Source organism: Staurois parvus, unplaced genomic scaffold (assembly GCF_062004578.1).
Source record: "Staurois parvus isolate SC_StPar_1 unplaced genomic scaffold, SC_StPar_1.0 ptg000472l, whole genome shotgun sequence".
NCBI lineage: Eukaryota > Metazoa > Chordata > Amphibia > Anura > Ranidae > Staurois > Staurois parvus.
In genome coordinates this window covers 1,739,343-1,765,251 of record NW_028318268.1, presented here as the reverse complement: position 1 = coordinate 1,765,251, position 25,909 = coordinate 1,739,343, and the positions used below count along the sequence as shown (strand labels likewise).

The 25,909-nt window shown below is 41.1% G+C and overlaps 1 protein-coding gene across 1 annotated transcript in view; it reads left to right on the top strand.

Moving 5' to 3' along the window:
• Nucleotides 1-25,909, top strand: part of LOC149452440 (ADAMTS-like protein 5) — a 133,714-nt gene that overhangs the window by 100,495 nt on the left and 7,310 nt on the right. The window contains exon 11 of the mRNA XM_089689384.1: nucleotides 11,813-11,911. Within this exon, the coding sequence (XP_089545510.1) occupies nucleotides 11,813-11,911 (99 nt within the window). The remainder of the gene's footprint in view (nucleotides 1-11,812; nucleotides 11,912-25,909) is intronic.

Below are 25,909 nucleotides of genomic sequence, written 5' to 3'. Positions count from 1 at the left end.
GGTAGGGGGCGCACACGAGTGCCCTACCCACGCTGCCATTCGCGGCCTCAGCTGTCAATCACTGGGTCCCGGCCAATGATTACTCGCCAGCACCTGGTGATCGCTAAGTATCTCCTACAGGGGAGAGACCTGTGTATAAACAACACAGATCTCTCCCCTGTCAGCTCCTGCACACTGCTTTGCATGGCTCTGCATAGCAGAACCATACAAAACAGTGTGCTTTTAGCCAACCCAAGTAGTGAAACAGCACACAGTTAACCCTTTAATCGCCCCACATATTAACCCCTTCCTGCCCAGTGCCATTAGTACAGTGTCAGTGCTTTTTATTAGCACTGATCACTGTATTGGTGTCACTGGGGATGTCAGTGACACCAAGTCAGTTCCCCCCAGTGTCAGAATGCCCACCGCAGTCCCGCTATAAGTTGCTGATCGCTGCCATTAATAGTAAAAAAAAAAATTCCAGTATCTGTACCGCCATTTGTAGACGCTACAACTTTCGTGTAAACCAATTAATTTACACATATTGGGATTTTTTTTTAGCAAAGATGTCGCAGAATACATTTTGGCCAAAACTTATGACTAAATTTGATTTTTTAAATTTTTTTACTGGACATGTTTAATAGCAAAAAGTAAAAAATATTGTTTTTTTTCCTCAAAATTCAGTCTTTTTTTGTTTATAGTGCAAAAAATTAAAAAACGCACAGGCGCTCAAATACCATCGAAAGAAAGGTCTATTTGTGGGAAAAAAGGATGTAAATTTAATTTGGGTGCAGTGTTGCATGACTACGCAATTGTCAGTTATAGTAATGCAGCGCCATATCGCAATAAATGGCCTGGTCAGGAAGGAGGGTAAATCCTCAGGAGGGCAAGTGGTTAAGCAGCCCCATCAGCAGCAAGTGTCAACAACAATATTGCTATTATTGCAGATTCTGAAGTAAATATTTTAAATGACAGTGATTTAATTTCTACCCAAGAATGTTTGCCGAAAGTCACATTCATTGCTATATAAATAGACCCCCTGGGGGAAGAGGGGCAATAAAAACAGGCAGTTCAGTCATTTTTTTACCTCCGCTCAACTAATCCCTTAAGCTGTAAAAGCAGCCATACGAGTACTTACACAGGCTGTGACCGCAGCACTTTGCATTGTGGCATGGCAGAAATGATCCCCCTTTGTCTCTCTTTCCTATCTGGACACTTACAAATCTCCTGACCCACAACTCCTGTATTAATGTAACTATGACTGTTTACTGATTGACATAGGAAAAGATCTAAGTTAGTTGGCAAAAGCCCTCACTAACATAGCTGGGCAGGATAAATATAATAAAAAAGAATGTCATCTCCAGGATTATCTACCTTTTTGTATGCTGTTCTGATAGGACTTACTCAACTATTTTTCCGACAAACACAGAGACTGATTAGCACATACTGTGTGTTTGGCAGAGCCAGAAACCTAGATCAGCTTACACCATTTGTGCAAACAAAAAATAGATGGCTGCCTTGGAGTTCCTGATGTCAACCTTTACTGTAAAGCGATGGCTTTACTACACATCTTCAACTGGTATCACAACACAACTGATAAACTTTGGGTGGCCTTAGAGAAAACAATAGCTGGCCGAAAACTTGAAGGGGCACCATGGATTCCTAGTACTCAGTAGAGGTCCAGCCGGACAGACCTCATTATCTCCCTCTCCACATTTCAAATTTGGGGTAGACTCAACTCTGCTGGTAGCTTGGCTCCCTGCTGTTGCCCTTTGTGGGATTTTCCATTGTTTGAATCAGGACAGGATGTTCATTTTAAATCCTGGGGGAAAGATGGCAATATCACTTGTAAATGTGCTCCCCAGGGAAAGCTTTTCCCTCTAGCTTCCTTATGACAACAACTAGGACAGTTCCCAATGAACCATTGGCATTACAGGCAATTGGCAGACTTCTACTTCAAGTTCTCCCCCAAGTTGAGAGAGGTAGAGTCCCTGAACATATTTGAATCCATGTGTGCAACTGAAAGAGACACAGAACACCTACATTCCCACATGTATAGACTCTTGCTTTCCCAAGGTTCAGGACAGGCCCCATACTTTGTCAGAGAATGGAAAAGGGAGCTAGGAATTGCACTCTCACAGCTAAGTTACAAAAAATATCCAAACTCTCTCACATTTCATCCATTAATATGAAAACACAGGAATTATGTTATAAACTTCTATTGCCCTGGTATAAATCCCCTGCTCCCTTCGCCAAAATCTTTCTGGGAATATTCCTGAATTGCTGGTAGGGTTGTGCGCTGGAACTTAAGACTCATTCCTCCATCTATGGTGGTGGTATCCAAAAGTTGAAAAAATTCTGGGAGGAGATCTCATTATGGGTACAAAAACCTGCCTTCAAGCCTATGCAACATAACCCCTTCACTACCTATTCCATGATGTACATAGTGATATACATAGTGTCTTTCAAAGGTTTTTGGAAAATGAACAGCTGTCCTACTGTTCTTGAGTGGAAGACGGAATTGGATAGGATAATGAAGGCAGAGAGGTAGGTGCTCACCTCACAAGATAAGGAAGAAAAATTTTGAGATATTTCGCCTGGATGGCTATACTTTTCGAACAATATTACTGACCGTGAATGGTTCTCTACCCACAAATTCTTATAACATGATTAGTCTCTGACAGCTTTGCCAGTGTGTAACCTGAATGAGCTAGAGGTGACTCTTCTTTACTGAGATTTATTTTGTGAAATTTTTCTTTGCACCCTCAAGCCTGGAGGAACCTTTCATAATACCTCAATAATGATATGTAAAAAATTTATGAGATCCTGGATACCTGCCTGTGTCACATGCCATGTCTCTATTACCCATTTATACAATTAGTAGATGGTTTACATTTATTCTGGTACATTTTCTCTTACTTTTTTCTCCCTTTTTTTTCTCTTCTTTCTTTTCTCTTCTTTCTTTTCCTAGTTTTGTTCTTTGGTGGTTCTTATTTTCTGTCATTTTGCTGATATGTGATATTATGATCAGGTGTCAATGGGGTCCTCTTGAATCTGACGTAAATTACTAGGATCAGTTGACCCTATGAGAGAATTTTTTGATATGTGTATTAACAAGGTAATGCATGGAGCTCATTAGGCATACTACATATCATTTTGTAATAATAATGAAAGTCTTGACTCTGGTTTGTGATATTTTATTTGTTAAACAATAAAACTTGACTATATATATAAAATGATCCTGTTTGTTGCATTTGGCAGGCAGTACCGCCTGCTAAATGTAACCCATTTAAGTGGTGGGGTGATGTGAGCTTTTAGGGATTAAAGCAGGTGTTGATTTAATGCTACCTCCTTTTTTTTTTTTTGCATTTGTCAAACAGATATAAGAAAACTCTTTCAATTGTATATTGAACAGACCTAAATGGAGCGAATAATAGAAATTTGTTAAGAGTTTACATACATTTTAACATTGTCAACTAGCTCTTTGATTGGTCTAAATTTTTGCTTATCTGTCCAACTCACCAACACAGCTGCAAAGAGAAAACTGAATAGTATGACCGCAACTAAAAAAACTTTATCTTGTGTAAATGGGACTACATGGTCTCTGCAATATTGTATATGAATAACATTTGTGATCTTGTACTGTACAAATGCATGTTATTGTTTGTGCTATTTGCAGGAAATTTAAGCATAAGCATTCTTTGTGTCCGCAGTGCCAATGACATTGTAGGTCAGAATGTGGAAGGGGTGAATCATCTTATCTGGGTATTTCGTGAAGCTGTGAATGGCTGTATTAGCCATGATAAACTGTGTTTCATGTATACTGAAGTGTGTGTAAACCTTAACCATGAACTTCTCCTATTTTCTACCTTTTGGTCTGTCAAATATTCAGTTGGGGAATTTTGTTACATCAGAAACTCAGCACCTTTTGTGATAGTAATAAAGTTAGGTGAAAAAAAGTTTAAAACCATTAAAGCTATACCCAAGAATTTAACTCCCCTCAAATTAAAATGTAAAGCCCCCTTCCCCCATGTACATTTACATATGAATGAAAAAAATGAACACTTTGGCGGGATAGGGGGCACCTACATACAAAAATGTACTGGGTATCACAATGCACCGTAGAATTAAAGCATGAATTCTAGGGCCATCATTCAAGGTTAAAGAGGAGCTCCAGTCCCCCTAATAAATTTTTGTTAAAAGCAGATCCACGATGACCTTTTCAAATAGCCTTAATTGGAATAATACAATAGTAGAAACATTGTAATTACTTAGTAATTCTTAAACATTTACCATGATCTTGGAAGCAGGCAGGCGCCATGATAATTGTGGGCATCTGAAGCCCGGAGGTATTTATTTCCGGGAATCGGTGCTGCTGGCTATCCCAGCATGCACCACTCGTTCTCGCGCATGCGCAGTACAGACACTGCTCGGTGCAACGTGTGCAATACAGGTTGCCATATCAATGGTGGGGACTGATGAAGTACAGCACTTTACTGTAAGGAAGGGAAGGAAAAGTAAAGTCTAAAGTCGCCACCTAAAATATATATTAATGTGTATATATATACACACACACAATATATATAGTATGTATGTATGTATATAATCATGGACTCCGCTAAAATGGCGCGGAACACCTCCCATTCGCATCATTTCTGGTTTCCAAGTCCCGCGATTACAAGAATCCAAAGGACTCCTGGGATACAAGAAATGACATCCCAGGAGACCTTGCAAATCGCCTTACGACATTATCGTCTAGGCGGTCGGGACCGGAACTGCAGGCTTGCAGTGGATTAAAAGGTATGTATATTAAAAAAAAAAATATCCAACTTGTTCTTTATTTCCCAGGGACTACATAATAAGGTAAAGTATTAAAAATGGGTGGAACTCCGCTTTAAAGTGGTTGTAAACCTCAAACATGAAATTAGAACAAAGCATATCCCTCTATAGTGTGCACTTGTCTTGATTAAGAGCACTAAATGTCTTTTCTGTCTGCTGCTTCTGCATATATCAGACTGGATGTCGCTCCATTTCCTCAAGTTAAACCTGTCCAAAACTGAGCTCCTAGTTTTCCCCCCAGCCCGCGCCCCCCCCCCCATCCTCTCCATCGCGACTAGCAACGCCACCATCAATCCCACCCCACACACCAAAGTCCTGGGTGTCACCCTGGACTCAAACCTTTCCTTCCAACCTCATGTCCAATCACTATCAAAGTCATGCAGGCTCCACCTCCACAACATCTCCAAGATACGCACGTTCCTCACCCCAGACACTACTAAACAACTCGTACACTCCCTCATCATCTCACGCCTGGACTACTGCAACTCCCTTCTCACTGGCCTACCCAAACAAATGCTATCCCCACTCCAGTCTATCCTGAACTCAGCGGTTAGACTCATCCACCTCACCAACCGCTCCACATCTGCCTCCCCCCTCTGCCAATCCCTCACTGGCTCCCAATTGCCCAACGCATTAAATTCAAATTACTAACTCTGACCTACAAAGCCATTCACAACGCTGTCCCAAACTACCTAACTGACCTGATACCCAAATACCACCCTACCTGTGCCCTTTGCTCCTCACAAGACCTCCTACTCTCTAGCTCCCTGGTCTCCTCCTCCCACGCCCGACTGCAGGACTTCTCCAGGACTTCCGCCATCCTCTGGAACTCCCTAACCCAATCCATCAGACTGTCACCTACCCTCCTCACCTTCAGGTGCACCCTGAAAACCCATCTCTTCAGGGAAGCCTACCCCACCCTCACCTAACAACTGATCTCCTCCACTCCTCCTACCACTCCATCCCCCACAGCCACTTCCTCCTGAACCACTATCCCCTCCCTCCTAGATTGTAAGCTCGAAAGAGCAGGGCCCTCTAACCCCTCGTGTATTGTATTGTTACTGTATTGTCTCATGTTCTGTCCCCCTCGCTAATGTACAGCGCTGAGCATACCCTTTGGCGCTATATAAACACTATATAATAATAATAATATGTCACTTCTGGCATGTTTTCCTTACACCAAAAGTCAGGCTCTATGCACACGGGGCGTTTTAATAACATTGGTAACTTTAACTGTGTAAAGTCACGTTAAATACTTGAGTGTTTTAGCATTTTTGTATTCGCGTTTATCAGCGTTTTGTGGTTTTTAACTTTTTTTAGCGTTTTTTTTTTACCCACGTTTTTCAGCATTAGAGCATTTTTACAACTAAAAAGCTTCTCTAGAAACTCACTAGTCCTGGGATTTTTTCCAGCCAAAAAACGTCCCTGCCAAAAAATGTTGATTACAGTCTATGTGTGCATGGACACATAGGATAACATGCCGGGGAGTTTGCTGGCTGTAGAAAAAAATGTAAAAAAAAATGTCAAAAGCCAAAAACAGCAGCTGTAAAAATGTCCATTGTGCATGAGGACTCAAAAAGGTGACAGGGAGGGAGGGAGCTCCAGCACACAGCCTGTGACTGACAGCCTCAGCTCTGTTCCTGTGAGCTGTGTGAAGGGGGCAGGGGGTGTCTCTGCCATCCAATTAGCTCTCCTCACTGAGCTCTGCAGAGCGTAATTTCTGGTGTTCCCCCTCCATTGATAGCTCAGGCAAGCATTATTAATTCTGGACTTTGAATAGATGTAGAGGGCACTACAAATAAACAGGTATACAGTAGCTTATGTAGGAGGATTTGTTTCATCTCTGTGTATCAGCTGAGACCAGTCACTTCACTGGGTATATGTAAGGATTTACAGCCACCTTTTTTTTCCAACCTTATTTTTTACCTGACTAATCATGTAATGGCTATTAAAGCGTCAACTATGTAAAATTTTGTGTACAGAAATTTGCTGCCGTTTCACGGGTGCAAGTAATTTTAAGGCTTGACATGTTTGGTATTAATTTGCTTGTTGCAACCTCATTACTATATGGTTGGTAATTTAATTTTAGTTTGTTTTTTTTTAACTGAAAATATGAGTTTGATATAAACTGTTGCACTAATACTGTGTGACAAAAAATTTGAACTACACTAATTAATTCTCCAAGGTCTCTGCTTTCAGAAAATACAGGCGTACCTCGGTTTGCGAACGCCTCGGTTAATGTAATTTTCGGGATATGAATGAAAATCCATTGAAAATAATGCCTCAGTTTACAATTTTTTTTTCACAATACGAATAGATTAATTGGTTTTCAATGCATTTACAATTTTTTTTTTAAATCATGTCCCTGTACAGTACTATGCCTTTTAAAGTGCACTTTATAAAGAGTTTTGAACAGATAAAAGACTTTTTTTTATTTTTTCTGACCTCCGTAACGGATTGATTGGTTTTCAATGCATTAATGAATTATTTTCGCAATACAAACGGATTCATTGGTTTTCGATGTATTTACAAATTAATTTTTAATCATGTCCCTGTACAGTATTTATGCCTTTTTAAAGTGCCCTTTATAAAGAGTTTTGAACAGATCAAGACTTTTTTTAAACTTTTTTCTGACCTCCGGAACAGATTAATTGGTTTTAAATGCATTCCTATGGGACACTACGTTTAGATTTACGAATTTTTCACAATACGAAAAGTCCCACAGAATGCATTAAATTTGTAAACCGAGGTACGCCTGTGTATATATATTTTAAACTAATCATCAGACCTAAAATATGTATTTTAACGTGTGTGAAAAAACTCCCACAAAAATATTTCTGGCAGCAAAAGTGTTAATGGATAAACCATGGGGAAATATGCATGTATTGCAGAGATGTACTGCATATGCTTTTTTTTTTTTTTTTTTTTGCCCTGACATACACTTTAAGTAATGAGGCAAATAGATTATCCATGGTGGGGTGTCTGGAAGTAACAAATTGGCCTGCAGTACCCATTGGTTCCTTGTCTGCCTCCCACAGGCATACCACGTAAACACCTGTGTTTTGGATAAAAATAGCAGGGGGTTTCATTTAAAATTTGAAAAATATATTTTGCTGTCTGCTAAAGCTGATAAAAGCAGCTTTGATGTGTGTTCAGACCGTTATCTCTCCTTCCCCTTTATGTTTATGCATAGTGTAAACATCTGAGTGCGCCTGTCGCTGAATGTAATGAAAATAGTCCACGGACACACATTCCTGGCACATCTGTAGCTGAGCACATCCGGCTTAGCAGCGCTTCAGTTTTATACTCCCGATCTGTGCTATTTCGTTTCTACACTCTTCTGATATTGCTAATAGTAGTAGTAATCCATTACATTCTACATCACTGGTGGTCAACTTACTTGAAATAGGTGGCCTGAAGCATGGCCCCTGACCTCACCGCTCATAATATTCAGTGAATGTAATGATAAAGCAGTCAGAGACCACAATCGTGTAAATGTGGTCAGAGACTATGGGCATGCTATCATCATAAGGAGCCAGAGATGACGAGATTGGCCTCTTACTTGATTTCCCTCCAAGCACCCCTGGAATTAAAGACAGGGCCTGCAAGGGTGATGTAAAAGCACAGATACCTGAGTGCTGGAACTTGGGAGCACTGGTAGCAGAATTGCAGGATTGAAGCTGTCTCAGTGCACTGAGGATACGCCAAATTCTGATATGAGCAGAGTTGGGTCACAAGCTGGGTAGGTAACAAGTGGGTAGCAAAGCATCAAATCAAAGCCAGCATTGAGGTCCGAAACAAAAAGAGGTTTGCAATATGCTGGAAGCAAATACCAAGTTGATAAGCAGAATCTTGGTCAGAAGTACTGGTTGAGGTCCATAATGGAGATGAGCAGCAATCATAAGCGGGGATAATTTAAGAGCAGGTCAGGTTGAGGCCAGGTCAGCATCAAGGTTAGGAACAAGTTCAGGGTCAGGAATCATAGAAATACAGATTGAAAGACCATTCAGCAATTAAGCTATGCAGAACTCCCATTTAAATATTCAACTTGATGCCAATGTCTGTGGTGCATGTGCCATGCAGCTGGCATGATGTTCCTGACGCATGCTACAAGACCTGGTCAGACACGCTACAGGAGACAGTAGGAGACTGCAAACATGCATTAGGATTTGTTGAAGACTGGGGACATGTTACAGGAGACAGTCGTAGACTGGAGACACATTACAAGAAATTGCTAGGGATCACTGCTATAACCGCCTCTTCACAAAACAATGCGTCCACAATTGTGCTCTCTACAGCCTCCTTAAAAATTTTGTGCCACATTTGATATTTTTCTTGGCAAGATACCGATATAACAGCTACTTTGTTCTGGGAGATGGCTAGGGACCACCAGGTAGTTTAATGGGCTAACATTTCAAACTTGACTCTTTGTAGGTGTGGAAGAAACTGAGCACTTTAAAAAGTTTTACAGAGTTTTAGACACTATACGCTTTTATGCCAAAGCTTTTTTTGGTTTTGGATATAGTAGGGAAGATGTAAAACCCCTGTTGTTGTTTGTTTTTACTTTTGGGGAGATAACATCACTTAATTTTCTGTACTGTACCTTAAACAGAGAAGGAAGTGAGAAGAAATCTCTCCATAGTGAGGAGATTTTCTCTTCGACAATTGTCACTGACACAAATGTCCCCTTTAGAAGACTTCCTTTTCTTGGGAAAATTGAGCATTTAGACTTTCACTCACTTTTAATCCTGATGACAATGGTCACAAGGTAAACAAATCTTACCAATAAGGGCACAGAAAGTTACAAAAAAAAAAAAACTGACGGGGGTTCTAACCCTTCTTTACTCCTCTTTTGCCTTTAGATGCAATTTTATGTAGCAGTCTTTTTGTTGATTTGCAGATAGATATAAATGATCTTCAGTGTCACTTCTGACCAGTGTGTGATGACTAAATATAGATATACTCTTTGGCCCCTGGAACCACTTCATAAATGCCATTCTCAATATGGTGATAACATTGGGATCATATTTGTCCCAAAGAAAGCCCCTTTATAACCACTGCTTAGCTCAGGGCTTTCACACCCACTTGCACACTCACAAATACCTTACCTCAGGGGTTGGTAACCCCCCACAAGAATACTAAGGCAGGCACAAAGTGCCCTTTCTGCTGGCATGCAAAGAGATTGGCTGTAAATGACAGTTCCTTAGGCTGTCACTTACAAAAGCTGGTCCACATTCCTGACATCAGTGAAAACAGTCTGCCGTTGAGGACATTGCCGTACTGCGCCCAGGAAGCCTGCCAGCCAGCCAGCATACCTTCACACAGTGGTATCCTATTTTATAAAAAGGAATGAGAGAAAGAGAGAAAAAAAAAGAACATTTTAATTTTTGGTACTTTAAACTGGTGATGTATAACAGCTTTCTGATATCAGTCATTTTGGTCACTTTCCTTTTACAAGATCCTCCTGCATTCTCTGATCTGAAGCTGCATTTCAGCCCTAAAAATAAATAAAAGGTCAGCATAAGAATAATGTAATAGCCAGGTTCAGAGCTTAATGTTTCAAACTAGATAGAATCCTATAAAATACATCTTATGAGAATGGAGGCTTTGTGTAACAAACAACCAACCTCTAGGCAATGTTAAATGCAATGCCTATTGGGGCTGATCTGAGGTTTGAAGTGCATGCTTGCTTTGAGGCTAATCTGAGGTCTGATATTGAAGTCTGAAGTGCATGCAATGGGGCTGATCTGAGGTCTGGAGGAGCAGAAACTCAAGCTAATCTGAAGTACATGCATTGGGGCTGATCTGAGGTCTGGAGGAACAAAAACTGGATTTAGTAGGAAATCTGAGTTCTGAGGTTCATGCATTGAGGCTGATCCAACTACTAGAGGTGCAGAAGTAGGGAATGATCTGAAGTGTGAAGTACATACATGCATTGGAGCAGATCCAAAGTCTGGAGGAGCAGGAATTGGGGCTTATCTGAGGTCTGGAATTACAAACATTATGGCTGATCTGAGATGTTTACATGATACTGTAGGGTTCTGTAGAATAATAGAGTATAACTTAAAATTAGCTGTACAGCTATGAGTGCAAAAATGGAAAACTACCTAAGGCTACGGCACTTTTGTTTATCGGCACATTGGCTGTCCAATATTTGTGGAAATGGAATTTGCTGTGGAAAAGGTTGCTGACCCCTGCCTTATCTTATACTATACAAAGCTAGCCAGGGGCGGACTGACCATTTGGAAACTCGGGCACTGCCTGAGGGCCCGGGGTCGGTAGGGGGCCCCCCTGATATGCCCCTGGTACCTTTTTCATAGGCTTTTTTGAGTTTGGGCAAGGACACAGGGGCCCCATGATCCCCTATTGCCAGAGGGCCCCATGAGTTGTCAGTCCACCCCTGAAGCTAGCATAGATACAGTAGATTATCTGAGTACCTTTTAAAGTAAATGTGAATTTATATTGAAGTTATTGGGGTTTTGATGGGTTCTCATTTCACTCTCTTCCCACCTCCCTCATCTACAGATTTATTTTTTCCTCTCCTCCCCTTATTTTCTTTCCTCAATTTTCTTTCCTCAATTTTCTTTCCCTTCTAGTCTTTATCAATATCTCTATTTGTCTTTTTGTCTTATAAATATATTTTATAGTTGCTAACCAGGGAATTTCCAAGACTCTTGTAAATCATTCCCCATTGCCATTGTGCCATGGTTCTCATTATGATTCACCCTGCTTTTCTATTATGTATTTTAACTGATCATGTGTACCATATTTTTTGTATTTTCCATTAATTTATAAAGAATGTATTAAAAAAAGGATGTTGAAATCTTACAGTTTAGAAATCCAAACAGATATGTGTGATTATAGTGGCAAAGGTGAAATCACATTAACTAAACCTTACAAAATTCTACTATTTAAATCCAATGACACATGGACTTGTAAGAGCAATAACCAAGTAAAGTAGGAAATGCTAATTGTTTAACATTTGTATTGGTAGCTCTGTGGCCAGCAACAACAAAGAACAGACCACATCAACCTCGGCTTGAAAGAGACAATATGGAACTGAACCAAATTGATGAATCTAGTAGAAGAGATGGTAATTGTTTTCCTGTTATTGTTTTAATTCTTCTTGTAAGTAGAGCAGTGTAGTGAGTCCATTCCAAATGAAAACCATGGGAACCTTTGGTCTGAGCAAACATCTGGTCTAGAAAATTAACCCCTTTACTCTGACTCCCCCCCAGAAGGTAGAGGTGGGCATTTGGGTCATGTGACCACTGTGATTGGCTGTCAGAGCAGTCACATGAATGGAAAGCATCTGATCACAAGTATGCATTGGGAGCACACCAATCCCCACTGGCTACTGTGCTAGGAGCATGCTTTCAGCATGGCCAGTTGTTTACACAGCGCCACATATATGCAGCCACATGGCATTAGGCCTGCCCACTGAGCAGCCACATACTTGCATACGGTCTGTGTGAAGAGGAACTTCATTGCCCCTCTTGCCTGTTATTCAGGATTGTCACATATTCACCTGCCCTAGTAGATCCAATGTTTTCATTCAGTGATCTGCTGTACCACTGCCACATGCCTTGTCACCATCTTTGTTCCTAATGTCACTAGGTACCTATTCCTGGTTTAGGCAGCTCAGCTCCCTGATGACGCATGGCAGCCCCACTGTTCTCTGGGAGCCCCACTGTTCTCTGGCAACCCCGAATGGAAAGTGAAGCATTCTGGGATATGTGTTGTACATATACCAGGAGGCTTCAGATTGGTACAGACATCAATCTTGCCTAGAAGAAAGAAATAACCGCTGGGAGGCAAAAAACATTTAAAAACTAAACAAATCAAGGAAAAAAAACCTTCCATTTTAAACTGTGGAGGAGGGAGGAGAGCAACAATACCCACTGCATTCTAGGGGGTGAATATTCGCTTTAAAGTTTAAAGGCAATTTTTTTTAGTTTTGGATACGGGGGAGAGGGATTAGAACACCTGTCAGGTTTTTTTGTTGTCTGTGTCCCTGTTAGGGAGATTCACCCTCTTCATTTATCCTGTTTACCATCATTACCAAAAGTGAAAGAAAATTCCAAATTCTAGGTTGTGCCAAGAACAGTAATAGAGGGGAAATCCTCCAATGGGGACACTTGTACTGTTGACAACAAGGTATTCCCTCACTTTTGAGGGATTTTCTCTCTTTTCCTGTTGTGGCTATGAGACAGAGAGTCAAGGGACATCTCCCCAATGGGGGAATTTTCCTGATGGGGGAAAAAAACTGACAGGAGTTATTACCCTCCTTTACTCTATACAAAATAGAAAAAAAAAGTTTGGCTTTAGGTCTCTTTTAGGCCAAAACCTGCAAACTTGCGAAAATGCATCTGCATTGTGTTTGAGACCAATATCTGACTGATCTCTGATAAAAGGTAGCATGTAAAATCATTTTTGGAAGATATGCTGTGCCATGCCATTTAGAATAATTAAAAGTGGAAAATCAGCCCTATTGGGCACTGTTACGTTTAATACTGACTTGACCTTGTTGTGTTTAAATACTAAATATCTGTTTTGTGAGCTGGCCTCTACTTGGCAAATTTTAATATAAAATGTATTTTTTAGGAATGTTCTTATTGCTTTTCTTGTGTCTTAAAACCAATCCATAGGAGTCCAGACAGATGAATAGAAATATTCATTGTTAATGGCCCTTTTAATGTAAGTGGCTTTATAAGACCTCCTGTTGCTTTTATGCATACCACAGAACAAAGAGGAAATGGGACTTAAAAAAACTTTTTTTTTATAATCTATGATTAACCTATTTATAGCTGTATCCAAGCAGAAAGAATTTTGATGTGTAACCTCCTTCATGGTCTGGTTCTGCATTGATTATGACATGGGTGTAAAGTTGTTTTTTTCTCCTCACATGAACTCACAATCCTCAACTTGCCTTGCCATCATGGGACGGGCTTCATAGTATCCTGATCTACACCTTGACTCATCACATGGGTGTGAAAAAGGTGAAGTTGGCTTGCAGGAAAGGAGTGTAGTCTAGAATACAACAAATAAATTACTTTAGAGAGCTGTAACAAGATTAAGTGTTACACCAGACCTGTCAAATTCTCACGAAAGAGTGGATTGAATTAATAAGACTAAATTATTAAAGTGTATGTCTACACAAAACCCTTTTTTCCAGTGTTGAATAGAGTAGGTATAGGCTAGATCCTCTGTCAAGGTTTTATTGCTGTCTGTGCCATCGCTGGGGCAATTCACCCCTCTATTCATACTGAGGTCTATTGTCACTTAGAAAGTAAGGGGAAATCCGAAACTTAAGAGTTGTCCCCAGAAAAAAAGGAAGGTAAAACCTTCCAATGGAGACCCTTGTTATTAGGACAGCTGTTTAAGAGAGAAATTCCCTTCACTTTCAAAGATTTCCTCTAATTTCTTGTTGCATCTCTGGTGCAGAAAATTTAGGAAAAGTTCCACATGGGTATACAGACAGCAAAAGACAAACCATCAGGGGTCTTAATCATTCCCTATACTATCCATAACCAACACGTTTTGGCTATACATAGATTTTAAGGGGACGTCATTATGTCTGCTGAGAGCCTCACCTACTTATTTCCAGAACAGGATCATGGCACTTTAGAACTTACCAGAATGGTAAAAAGTGCAACTTACAATATTCCCTCCCCACTCATCCTACCAATCCTGCCTAACCAGTATGAAATGATGTTTGTACTTGCCAATTTTTAATTCACTCCATTACGCTCATGTGATCATGCAGCTCCAGCTCCCTTGTGTCAGTGAGCGGTTGCTGCAGGGGAGAGGAAGGAACACTGACAATGGCTGGGCCATGGTAGCCTATGGGTGATGTCACAGCTACTTCAAATTCCCAGCCGTTGGCGAGTGCTCCCTGAGCCGGAGCTGCAGGATCATGTGACGGGACCTGAGCAGATGAAAAATAGAGAAATAATCTTGTTTGTACAGGTTAAGAAGGAAATGTGATAGTAGTGGGGGTTTAGAATAGTTAGGCTTAGGATTTTCTCACTTTAAAACACTGAAGGACTCCGAGAAGGAACAGCAGGGCCACAGGCCTTTAAAATACCAAATTGAAATGCCTTTTTTAGATGCTTAAGGTCCATGCACGCTGGCTTAAAAAAATGCCCATGTTTGTTATGGAGAAAAAAAAAGGTTTGAGCATTTTTGTACTACCATTTATTTATTTCAGGTACTTATATAGCGCCATCAATTTACGTAGCACTTTTACATATATATTGTACATTTACATCAGTTCCTAACCCTCAAGGGGCATACAATTTAAGTTCCCGAACTCACATTCATATACTAGGGCCAATTTAGAGAGGAGCCAATTAACCTACCAGCATGTCTTTGGAGTGTGGGAGGAAACCGGAGTACCCGGAGGAAATCCACGCAGGCACAGGGAGAATATGCAAAAGCATTTAGCAGTGTTTAGGAGCGTTTAGTGTGTTTTTGTTTCTGCCAGAAAACTGCTCTCAAAAAGGCAAACCAGAAAGGTTCTGCCTCTAAATGCTGAGCTTAAAATATGCCTCTAAGCTTCCTAATGTGCATGGACATATAGGATAACATGAAATGCTTCTAAAGGCAAAAAGATAAACTCCTATAGGAGCAGTGTTTTTTGAAGTGGTTGTAAAGGCTCGAGGTTTTTCAACCTCATGCATTCTCTGCATGAAGGTAAAAAAACCTTCTCTATGCAGCATCCCCCCCAGCCCTCCCTAATACTTACCCAAGACTCCTCTTGATTCAGCTATGTGCACTGGAGTCTTGGTTGTCCTGGGACTCCCTCTCCTCATTGGCTCACAGCCAGTGAGCCAATGAGAAGAGAGAGGGGCTGGGGCGAAGCCACAGCTCCCAGTGTGAATGGACACGCAGAGCAGTGGGTGCCCCCATAGCAAGCTGCTTGTTGTGGGGGCATCCGAAAGGAGGGAGAGGCCAGGAGCGCCGTTGGGGGACCCGAGAAGAGGAGGATCCAGGTTGCTCTGTGCAAAACCACTGCAGAGAGCAGGTAAATATAAACATGTTTGCTATGTAAAAAAAAAAAAAATCAAGAAACCTTTAGAATCACTTTAAGCCAATGTACATGTTCCTTTTAAGATGTGAAAAGTAACCAGTTCTTCTAGAGAAATGAACTTATCAGCAGCTGTACCTGGGGAGGGGAAGCTGTCCAAGAATTGGTTTGGAGTATCATAATGTAATAAAAAAGGAAGCTTCCTATCCTCTGTGTGTAAAGAGAGGCCTGTACCCATCTTGGATAAGATATCGTTTTATCTTTTCTCTCTTGTATACTTTTATTGTCAGGTAGCCACACGTATTTGTATTCTAATATGCTCATTAATATTGCTGCCAACTTCTCAGGATCAATCTGATTTCTACACTTGCCTGACTTTGTTTTTGTGGTGGCTACGTGCACAAGTGGGGTTCCTTTGAAGCACCATCATAACTGCTGCAATGTGTGTGTTACCCCCTGGGTCTACCGATGTACGTCAAGCCACTCTGTGTGCAGACAACCACAGGCAGAAAAGGGGCTTCTGGTGAGGAGGACGTGTGCCCCACCAACGTCCTCCTTCCACTAACCAGACTTTTACTGACTTTTTTTGTTGTCAGTGATTTGGATCAGAATCGCAGAAGTCAATGAAACTACCATACACATGCACTGTACAATATGTGTGCACAAGTACTCATGGCACATATAATCCTGTGGTCAGTGCATCTGGGAGTAATTGTGCGCATGCGCTCCAACCAGATGTTAGGAGAAGCAGTGCACCCATTTGAAAGAGCAGGGGACATTTAAAAAAATGTAGCAGAATAGATAAAAAAATTGGCAATTACTGCACATAGTAAATGGCAGGACCACTACTGCTGAAACAGTGCCCAAAAATGGAAAGCAGAGGGCAAAAGGACTAGTTACCAGTATTGCCTCTAAATTTCCTGCTGATCTTCTCCAATTTAATGATGTACCACGTCTTGTTCTTCCCTTTGTATGAAGGCGGTCCTCATGAGACAGGGCTTTGCTTCCTTATGTCAGCGCTAATCCCTGATTACTAGCGATCTAATGTCGGAGGAATATTAAGAAACAACAGGAGAGGTTGGGAAAGCCCAGAGTCAAAGAATGAATGAAGTAGATGTAGGCAGTGCCCAACCCCCCCCCCCACCCGAACAAAAAATAAAAACAATTTAAAAACAGTAGAAAATATTACATCAACAAAACATGAAATTGCTAAATTTCTTTTCATTTGCAAAAATAAGTGCCATAAGATGCCACCAGCACCAATATTAAAGACAAAATATATATTATCCAAATATAAATTACTGTACTAACCAATCAGACAAACAAGTAAGTTAAAGTTAAAAAAATCCACAGTGATCAGCAGCCCCCAGCCGGCTTGCAGTAAGGAACTGAGTCTGAGAGGAAGGAGCAGCAGCTCAGCTACTTCACTGGCCCCAGACACCCATTTCGTCCTCCCCCTCTGCTGCCCCTTGTGGTGGCATCCCACCTGATCAATGGGCATCCACTCCCCTCACCCCGACCATTGTACGCCCCCCTCCTACTGTCACCTCCATGACCCACCATCCTCCTAGGCTCGGCTCATCTGTGATGACTCCTGCCGGGGTGCAGAGTCCAGGCTGTGGCTCTCAGTGAGGACAGGCAGACTCCCAGCACTACCCCGCTTCCCTCTCATATACAACGGGCCCCGACCATCCTACTCACATAGGGTTAACCCTGAAATCAGAGCACACCCCCGTTTATTGATTGGCTCCAGCTGTGTAGAAGAAGGCAGAGTCAGCACTGGACACGGCCCATTCGGTCACTAGCCTGCTCCCTGTTACAGCTGAAGGATCAATTTTGCCAGTGTGTGTGCCGGGGATATACAGACCGATCCTCCGATCAGAGAGTGCTGACCGCCTGGGGTCCTGGGCTAATGTCATCACTTCCCATCCTAGGGGAGCCAACACTCCACTGCTACATGGAATACTGCCCTGTGCGTGTGTGTGTGTGTGTGTGTGTGTGTGTGTATATATATATATATATATATATACAGTATATATATAATTATACTCGGTTAATGTAATTTTTGGTTTACAAATGAAAATCCATTGAAAATAATTCTTCGGTTTACAAATTTTTCTTCACTATAGCTCACAGAATTAGCTGTCACTTTCCCCGGAGCTAAAGGAAACATTGTTTCTTTTAACTCAGGGAAATAAACTAAAAGGAAACTTTCTTTCTTTTAGCTGGGGGGAAAGTGACAGCTGATTCTGTGAGCTATAGTGAAGAAAAAAAAAAAGCCGGTAATTACATTTAAAAACCGCACTGACATATAGTGACAGCAACTTTTTTTTACTTTTTTCTGACCTCCGGAACGGATTGATGGGTTTTCAATGCATTCCTATGGGAAACCATGTTTTGGTTTACAAATTTTCCGCAATACAAAACGTCCTGGAGAACGCATTACATTTGTAACCGAGGTACACCCATGTGTGTGTGTGTATATGTATGTATATACACACACACACACACACACACACACACACACACACACTAAATGGTCATGTGTGGACAGGCTGTGCCGTGAGACAATTGTGCAGAGTAAAGATACGATCATTCCCTGTGTATGAGGCGAGGGGGACTCTGCAGAGAAATGAAGAATTCATACAAGGGGTCCATAAGCGACACAGTGCACCCTAGGCGGCTACCTAGTTTGCCTAGTAGAAGCATCGGCCCTGGATGTAGGGGGATGCTGGTCTGCAGGTCCTCAAGTACAGCTTCCTGTGTAGCACATCAGTGGCATCACCAACTCTCACTCCAAACCTGGTAAGATTGGTAAATCTGTTGGGTCTGAGGCAGAAGTGCCTTAGATCTTACACTGCAACTGTACAGCTATGAGGCTCAAGGCACAAAAAACATATAACTACATTTCGGAAGGTTAGTTCACCTTTACCAAAAAATTGTCTATGCAGGTGAGGGAGGGCACCTATAGACAAAACTTTGCAGCTGTTAAATAATGCCCTTTCTATAGTTATAGGCCATTTGCACAACTTCCAAAGCTTGGCCACAAAAGTACTTGGGAGGGCATTATCCCATCCTGCCTTGTTGCTAGGATGTTACTAAGACACTCCCAGCTAATTCATTTGCATGCTCTCTTCCCTATCACAGTAGCTCTGTGCTGAGCAATGCTGTGATGGAGGCAGGGGTGGACTGACCATTTGGGCACTTGGGCGCTGCCTTAGGGCCCAGGGTCAGTAGGGGGCCCCATGAGATGCCCCTAGTACCTTTTATAGGCTTTTTTGGGTGTGGTTTGAGTGTGTGTGAGGACACAGGAGCCCTTGATCCCCTATTGCCCGGGGGCCTGATGAGTTATCAGTCCACCCCTGGATGGAGGAGATGGTGAACCACATATGCGTGGGCGTTTGAGAGCTCACTCCATTGATGGTGGGGGTGAACAGTAATGGCAGGGAGTGTCTTAGCAAAGTTCTAGGAACAAGACAGGATGGGTTGATGCCATCTCTGGGAGTTTCTCGCCCAGGCTTTAGGAGGTACATAAATGGTCCACACCTGTAGAAAGAGCATTATCCAACTTAAATTAAAGCTGCTCAGTCTGTTTTTATCTACGAGCCACCCCTTATCTGCATAGGCAATTTTGTGGTAACGGCAAACTAATCTTTAAATCTTTTTACAGGTATGATAAACATTTCTAAATGTTCCCTAGAAGATAGAAAATGTAGTCTTCTCTGCACCTTCTAGCAGAACACTTCAAGGTGTCTTTCAGTTATGTCGGAGGTGTGGAAAGAAAAAAACTGCGCTTAGTGCAAAAATAAACAAAAAATGATCAAAAAAATAAAATTATTACAACCGCACTCAGAAACACAAAATTCAAGTGTAAATATATATAATATATTGAAGGTCTGTATGGGAAAAGTAGTTCTTGTCAATTAAGATGGACATAAACTAAACAGGCGTTATTCACACCAAGCAAGTGAGCAATGTATCCTTTAGTGGGCAGTTACTTCATGTCTAGCAGTTTGAAGTCCTTGTGTTGTAAAGGAGATGATTCCAAACAAGCGGTTAATCAGTCCATAGCAAGACATTATAATTGCCTTTGTAGTTTAGGCCTGAGGGTTATGTGCTCATAGTCTGATCCTGTTCTTAACAGATTAAAACATTAATAAATGTGTTTTATCATGCCCTGATTCTAACAGGATAGATTACTTATCAAAGTCAGTGACTAGAAATGTGGGATTGACTTTCCAGAAATATCCAAAAAGTTTCCTGCTGCTGTCTTCAGTGAACATCCATGGCCTGAGACCAAATACAGAGTACAGAATAACTTATTATTATGATTAAAATTATATTTTGATTCTGTAATATAGAGTAGACGTATGTGGCTAATAGGCACAGAGCTTGGCATGTGTTAAGGTTGCTATTTATCAACTTCCTGTCCGGACACTTTCATCCCCTTCCAGTCCAGGCCAATTTTCAGCTTTCAGTGCTATCACACTTTGAATGACAAATGCGCGGTCATGCAACACTGTACCCAAATAAACTTTTTAGCATTTTTTTGAGACTGATAAAACTTTCTTTTGGTGGTATTTATTCACCACTGGGATTTTTGTGTTTTTTTTGTTATATAAATGAAAAAGACCAAAAATTTGGGGGAAAAAAGTGTTTTTATTATAAAATTTTGCAAATATATAATCTTTCTTCATAAATCTTGGCCAAAATGTATTCAGCTATCTTTTTGGTAAAAAAAAATCCAAATAAGTTTATAAAAATTATAATTTAAAATAATTTTTCAAAACATTTTTTAAATAGTTTTTTATATTATGTATTTTATTTTACATACTGTCACCCTAGCAGTACAGTGTCACCATAGTGACACTGTACTACTTGTGGAAAGTGATGAAGATTATTCTTTTTTTTTTTATTTTTACACAGATTGCTTTTACACCCATAAAGGCTCTCTGACTACATTCTTGCAGCCACTGAGAAATACTGTGTGAGCTGTGATTGGTAACAGCTTGTCACATGGTACAAGGTTGTTGAGAATAGCTTGTACCATGTGACCTCTGTGATCATTCACAGATTTCACAAGTAGTAAGCAATGATGTCAGGGAGTGACATCTTGTTTACTACTGTTCATGTGGTCACTGATTTGCCAATTAGTGATTACATAAATCAGGACCGCACACAGCGGTCCTGTACATCAATCTGCGCGCTCCCAGGCAAAGGATATCGGGGGACGTTTAGAAACTTCCCCCCGCATCGACAATGGTCCCATCTGGCCGTTTATCAGCAAGGGCCGGACGGGAAGAGGTTAAAGTGAATCTAAAATTTTCAGTTTTGTATATACTGGTGAGGGGTTAGAACTTCTGTCAAGTTTTTATACTGTACTTGTAATTGCTGGGGTGGATAAAGCTAAGCATAGATAGACTGAACCTCAGCCTGTTCAGTAGGAACCAGCCAAGATTCCATCTGTCTATGGGCAGGCTGCTTGTACTGAAATTGATCAATCGATCTACTTCAGTACAACCAGCCTGTCTGATTTTTTGCACATGATCACTGCCAGCGGCTATAGCTGCCAGCAATTTTCACTGTGTTCTGCCAGCCAGGTGGGATCCCCACCAGCAGAACACAACAGCACTGACTGTGTTTATGGGAGAATCCAGAAAGGTTGAAGGAAAGAAAATTGCTTAAAGTGTTACTAAAGTCACATTTTTTAAAATGAAAATAACAAACATGTTCTACTCACCTGCTCTGTGCAGTGGTATTGCACAGAGCAGCTCTGATCCTCCTCTTCTTGATTCCCCTCCAGTGATATTGGCTCCTCCACTTCTTTATGTGTCACCATAGCAAGCCATTTGCTATGGGGGCACACAGTGTCTGCATGCTCCCGAGCTGTGTGTCTGTGGAGCCATGCTCCATAGACTTACATAGCGGGGACTTAGCCCCACCCCCCACTTCCTCCTCACTGCATTTGATTGACAGTGCTGTGTGAAGGGAAGAGAGGAGAGTAGAGATGCGCACAGCTCTGGATCCACCCCCCCCTTCCCCTTCACAAAGGGGGGGGGGGCAGAGAAATAGAAAACTTTTTTTACTTGAATGCAAGAATATGCAATAAGGTAGAAAATGTTTTAGCTTTAGTATCACTTTTAATATATGGCCAGCCTAAGTCTCTATTTTTCTTGACGACCATTTTCACCGATACTAAAAGCGAGGAAAACCATATTAAGTTTTCACTGGAACAGCAGTGGAGGGGATATCTTCCAAAGGGGCAACTGGGCCTTTTAAAGAGATTTTCTCCAATTTCCTGTTGTGTCTACACAACAGGAAATCAAAGTGATTGTAAGGGTTCTCCCCGCTCCCTCCTCACTGGATCTCACTGACAGCAGCAGGAGCCAGTAATGCATCAACGTAAAAAAACCTGAAGCCTTTACAACCATTATAAGGGAGATCCCTCAAATGGGATACCGATGGCAAAAAAACTGACACGGGTTTTAACCAATACCTGCTCTATCCAAAGATTAAAACAAAAAAGTTTTTGGCTTTAGATATACTTTAAAGTATAGCTTTACCTCTTCATTTCAACCACACGCAAATTAGTGACATCCGAGAACTGGGCTTTTTTCCGTGGGGCTGCTTATTTGCGTACCTGTCTTTCTGCTGGAGTGTCACTGAGAGCCCCGGGTCCTATTCTAACGATTGGGACCGGGAAATCCCAATTCTGGGTCACCTGATTGCTGTGATGGCCTCTGATTGGCTGTCACGGTGATCAGTCACTGTGAAGCCTGCCCCCCCCCCCCCCTTGTTTTCTCTCTCTGAATGGAGAAGAGAGAAGCATTGTATCTCTCTGTCCTTTCAGAGACAGAAAAAAAAGTGTATGTAAAAAAAATAAATTAAATAAATGAATGAATAAATAAAAAAATAATCAAAAATACCCAGATGAAGGTTTCATTTAGGTCTGTGCCATGGTTAGTGTTTTGATCAAGGTCAGGGTCAAAGGTCAGGGTCCGTTTTTATTTATTTTTTGGGGGTCTTTTTTTTTTTAATTTTTAAATTAGTATCAGTTAGTGGCAGAATAGGAAAAAAAACCGCAAATTGCGCACCATGGTTTCCAGGCTGTACTACGGGTACAAACAACAAGTAACATGCACACAAGTGGTATCGCTGCGATCGTCAGGAGCAGGAGAAATTATTTTGGGTTGGTCTTTGGTGGTAGGTTATGGTAGTAGCAAGAAATATACAGCTAAATTTAAAAAAAAGGTTTTTTTTTTTACCATTTTGGGCTAGTTTTCCTTTGGTAATAAAAAAAATCAGGAGATATTCATTACCATTTACCACTAAAAGAAAGCCCAATTTGTCCTGAAAAAAACAAGGTATAATCCACCTGGATGCACAAAGTAGTTGTGATGATATGTACGGTTTTGCTAACACATGTCAAAGTTGCAAAATTGTGCTTAGGCGTTAAGATTTGTTTTCCCCTTAGGCGTGAAAGGGTTAAGGTAAAACTTTTTTTTTTGTTTTGGATAAAGTGGAGAGGGATTAAAACACCTGTCAGGTTTTTATTGTGATCTGTATCCCCATCAGGGAGATTCAGCCTCTGAATATGTCCTGGTGACTATTATCAGTGAAAGTGACAGCAAATCCCAAATTTTGGTTTATCACCAGAACAGGAAACAAGGGGAAGTCTTCCAGTGAGGACACTAGTTTTGGTTTTGGCTTGCCTTTCTGCCAAAACAAGACTCAGATCCTTACTCATTGATGCCATGCAAGATTGGTAGATTCATTTTTTTCCAATATCATTCTTCTGGCCTACTGGGTGCCCTGCCTGGGAAAGGCTTTGCAGAGACTTGGGCCTTGTCTAATATCAATGAAACCAGAGCATGGCTTGCTTGAAACAAAGTGTGCTCCATGCCATATGCCACACTTGTGGAGTTAAATAAATGGCTGAAGTGTTGATGCAGAAAGTAAATTCTTGTGCTTTGGCATTATGGGTTGACTTATTTGTGAGCTACAAAATTTATAGAAGGATCTGTGGTTCCTCCTCCTGAATACTATTCTACCACTTAGGTGTCACTGCATATCATACCACTGACTGCCAGTCCATCTAAATCTGCTAGTGCATCTAACACTACCCTCTTCCCCGACAGACAATGTTGCTGTCCAAAGGTGTCTCTGTTGTTCCTCCAGTGGAGTGGAGACACCATAAGATAGTGCACCCTGTGCATCCCCAGGACACAGCAGAGACTTAGGTGTGAGCAGATCTTTGCCGTTGGGTGCAGAGAAGGGACCAAGAAAGTGAAACTCCTGGTAGTTTTGGACCCTGAAAAGTCTTTGGGTGGCGGTTTCTCTACAATGCAAAGGCATTTGATGCAGTGCTACAGATGAGTATTTACAATCTTTTTTTGCCATTTTTTGGCAATCTTATATTAGGAAAAGTCAATTTAAGCCACTTATTTGACATATGTGAAGGGTAAACCTAATGGTTAGTAAGTTTGCTACATTATCAGATCACATACCATATGAAATGTGCAGTTCACTGGACAGTAGTGACTACAGTACAGTAAAAATTTAGTTGATGTAAAAAAAAACTACTAAACAGATGGGCTGGCTGTCAGTCAAGTCAACTCACATCCAGATCCCCGCATGTTCCATTTGTTGTGCTGTGCAGTCAACTGTTGGGATTGTGGAAATTCTCTGGGGAAACTGCAGGTTTCATGGTGACGTCGGTAAAAGGGCAAGCCAGCGCCAATGTCAGGCGACTGTTTAGACTAGAGACCACAAGCAGAGTTGCTGAATTGAGACCAGAATTTCTCTGCAGAAAGATGGGACACAGATGTATAAGATAGCTGGAATGGAATGTAACTATATCATGATTATGTGTCATACATTAATTGGCAAAAGTTGACATGACCACTGGTTCACTTTAGATAACATATGTTAGTTACATAAAATGAATTCAACTTTGCTGTGAAATGTCAGTTTTTCATTACAAGGTAATATATTTTTAGGAATAGTTCATTGTAAAGATCCTGTAGAAAACCTGCAGTCCTAATGTTGAAATGGTATTAAAGCCGAAAACAAAAATGTATTATATTGCAGCTTACCAGTTCTTAGATGTGGTGGTTGTATTAGTTTTCTTTTCTAGGCTTTTACTCCTTTATTTTCACCTGGTTATTTGGCCAGTAAGTCTGTTTTTTCAACTTCCTTTTACAAACCAAGCTTTCCAGCAAAATTGGCAGTTAGTGGTTTGAGACAAACCATTTAATGTTGACAGCAGTGCGTACAATGGTCAGCTTTTATTCAATTATATAAAAACCTTTATCCCAAAAAGGAAAAAAAAATGCTTGCTTGAACGCCTTCAAAAATGTTAACAGGAGTTCAGCTGTAATTTGTTAGTCAAGTCTATCTAAGGTGTCCGTTTATGAACCAGCGGTAATAGATCGCTGCTCAGTTCTCCGGCATTCTCGGAGAACACAGTTCTCCTGTGAATGCAGTTTATGAAGCAGTGTAGATCAGTTCTCCAAAGGAAGGGAGAACGGTCTACAAACACTGGAAAATGGCTGATTTTACTATAATCTTGTGAGATTACAGTAAAAGATCAGTTTACTAAGCAGAGGTAAATTATCGCTTCTTAGTTTGCGGTTCCTCCGATTCTTCAGCTCTGAGCTGGAGAATCTGGAGGGAGAACACAGATCGCCAATGAAGGGCTGACATTGCTCCTCGCTGATCTCCTGAGTGTCATAAACTGTGAATGACCAGAGAATAGCTGCGATCCTCTGAATCACAGCTATTCTCTGTGTCATAAACGGACACCTATATCTGCTGGTGCATCTAACACTACCCTCTCCCTAGACTGTCAATGTGTATGTCCAGCGGTGGCATTAATGCTCCTCCAGTGCAGTGGAACCACCCAATGGGAAATGTGTTACTGGCCAATTTGCCAGGTGATAAAAAAAGAAAAAAATCCCAAGAAAGGAAACTAATGCAGCCACCACATTGGTAATCTGCAATATATAGAATTAGTTTTTAGGTTTTAATTTCAGGTTTGATGATCCACAGTGTTGAAAGTGG